A 1,423-nucleotide genomic window follows, 5' to 3' on the forward strand; every position below is an offset into this window, starting at 1 on the left:
CCCCTTTTTAAAGCAGAAAGACATGCTCAAAATCTGAATCTTTGGCTTGAGTTCGTTCAATGCTGAAATAGACAACTAAAAAATAGACAACCTGGTAGACAACTAAAAAAATTAAATTTTAAGGCCCGGACTCTAAAGTGTCCCCTCACTTTGACGATGGCACTACATTTAGTTATGAAAAATGAAATGAAAAATAGCGTTATAATGGTTTTCAATGGGCCGTTTTTTGGCTCTAGGGCCAAAGGTGGATGCATATTTGTAGCTTATTTTAAGCTAATTTAATGAACTCAGACCGCAATTCTAAAAATGTTTTAAAAAAAAATGTTTGGCAAATTTGGCTATATTCTATTCAACACAGTGAAAATGGCTTGAAATTAAAAAACACAGTGGATGAAAAATGGCTCCAGGACCCTCTTTCTAAGGGTTTGCTACCAGTCCTTCATTTGTGGTTACGAGTTACTTTTTAAAACACTCACTCTCATTCGTTCCTTGGCGTTGACCAACTCTCGTTTTTTCACAGTTTGGCTGAAGTCCTCGGCCACGAAGTATAAATTGTCCCGTCCTCGTTTGAACTTCTCGATGTTGCAGTAGACAGGGAGCGCGGACTCGCCCGTCAGCCGCTTCAAAATGTCACTCATGGATTCCTCCTCCGGTACCTTCATTTTAACGAGTACCGTTTGATAAAAATAAGCTACCACCTGGTCGATTTAATTCTTTATCGTGGCGCCATGTAAAAGAGAACAGCGAGAGGCCTCTGGCGTGGCGGAGAATCACACCTGCGTCAGGAGGGTTTTAATTAGAGTCAGGTGTTGTGCCAAAAAGGACTTCCGGTATTTTCCACACTGAAAAAAAAAGAAATTTTGAGCAGGAAAGAACATTCCTGTTACATAAAAGCCGCTATCAGTTTGGGGTAAATGGACTTTTATATATCCTTTATTTACCAGGGGAAAGTCTCACTGACATTAAAAGTTTATTATTTAAGAGTGACCAAGTGGGCAGCAGAAATTACAATGAATTTAACATAATAGTGCTATCAAGATATTCATAGGCTGGTTGAATATACTTTAGGTACAATAACACAGAGTCATAAAGATACTTGCAAACTTGGTAATTTCTTCATATGTAGTTTTTCATAAATCCAGTTGACTTCAGTCCTTTTTCCAACATAAGCAAAACATCACACAGAAAAAAAAAGATATTTGCCAAACATATCCATGATGATCAAGTCATTTTAAGCCAGAGAGAACATCCCTGTCTGAGAAATAAGTGCCTCCTTCACACTTCCATAGCTTTATTTTGGTGTCTGATCACTACCATGACCCATTACTGACGGCATTATTCACACAACAGGTTGCTTGTTAATATGTCAACAAGCGATCTGTTGTTATCTCTTTAGCATAATCTGGAAACCTCCCTCAAATAT

The 1,423-nt window shown here is 38.2% G+C and overlaps 1 protein-coding gene across 1 annotated transcript in view; it reads right to left on the reverse strand.

The window, feature by feature from the left end:
* The window catches only part of figla (folliculogenesis specific bHLH transcription factor), a 10,886-nt gene extending 10,070 nt beyond the window's left edge, over nucleotides 1–816 (reverse strand). Inside the window, exon 1 of the mRNA XM_005746120.1 lies at nucleotides 477–816. Within this exon, the coding sequence (XP_005746177.1) occupies nucleotides 477–662 (186 nt within the window). The 5' untranslated portion in view covers nucleotides 663–816. The remainder of the gene's footprint in view (nucleotides 1–476) is intronic.
* Nucleotides 817–1,423: the final 607 nt, after the last annotated feature.

The sequence above is a fragment of the Pundamilia nyererei genome, unplaced genomic scaffold, assembly GCF_000239375.1.
Source record: "Pundamilia nyererei isolate P.nyererei 1_Seehausen unplaced genomic scaffold, PunNye1.0 scaffold00172, whole genome shotgun sequence".
Taxonomy (NCBI): Eukaryota; Metazoa; Chordata; class Actinopteri; order Cichliformes; family Cichlidae; genus Pundamilia; species Pundamilia nyererei.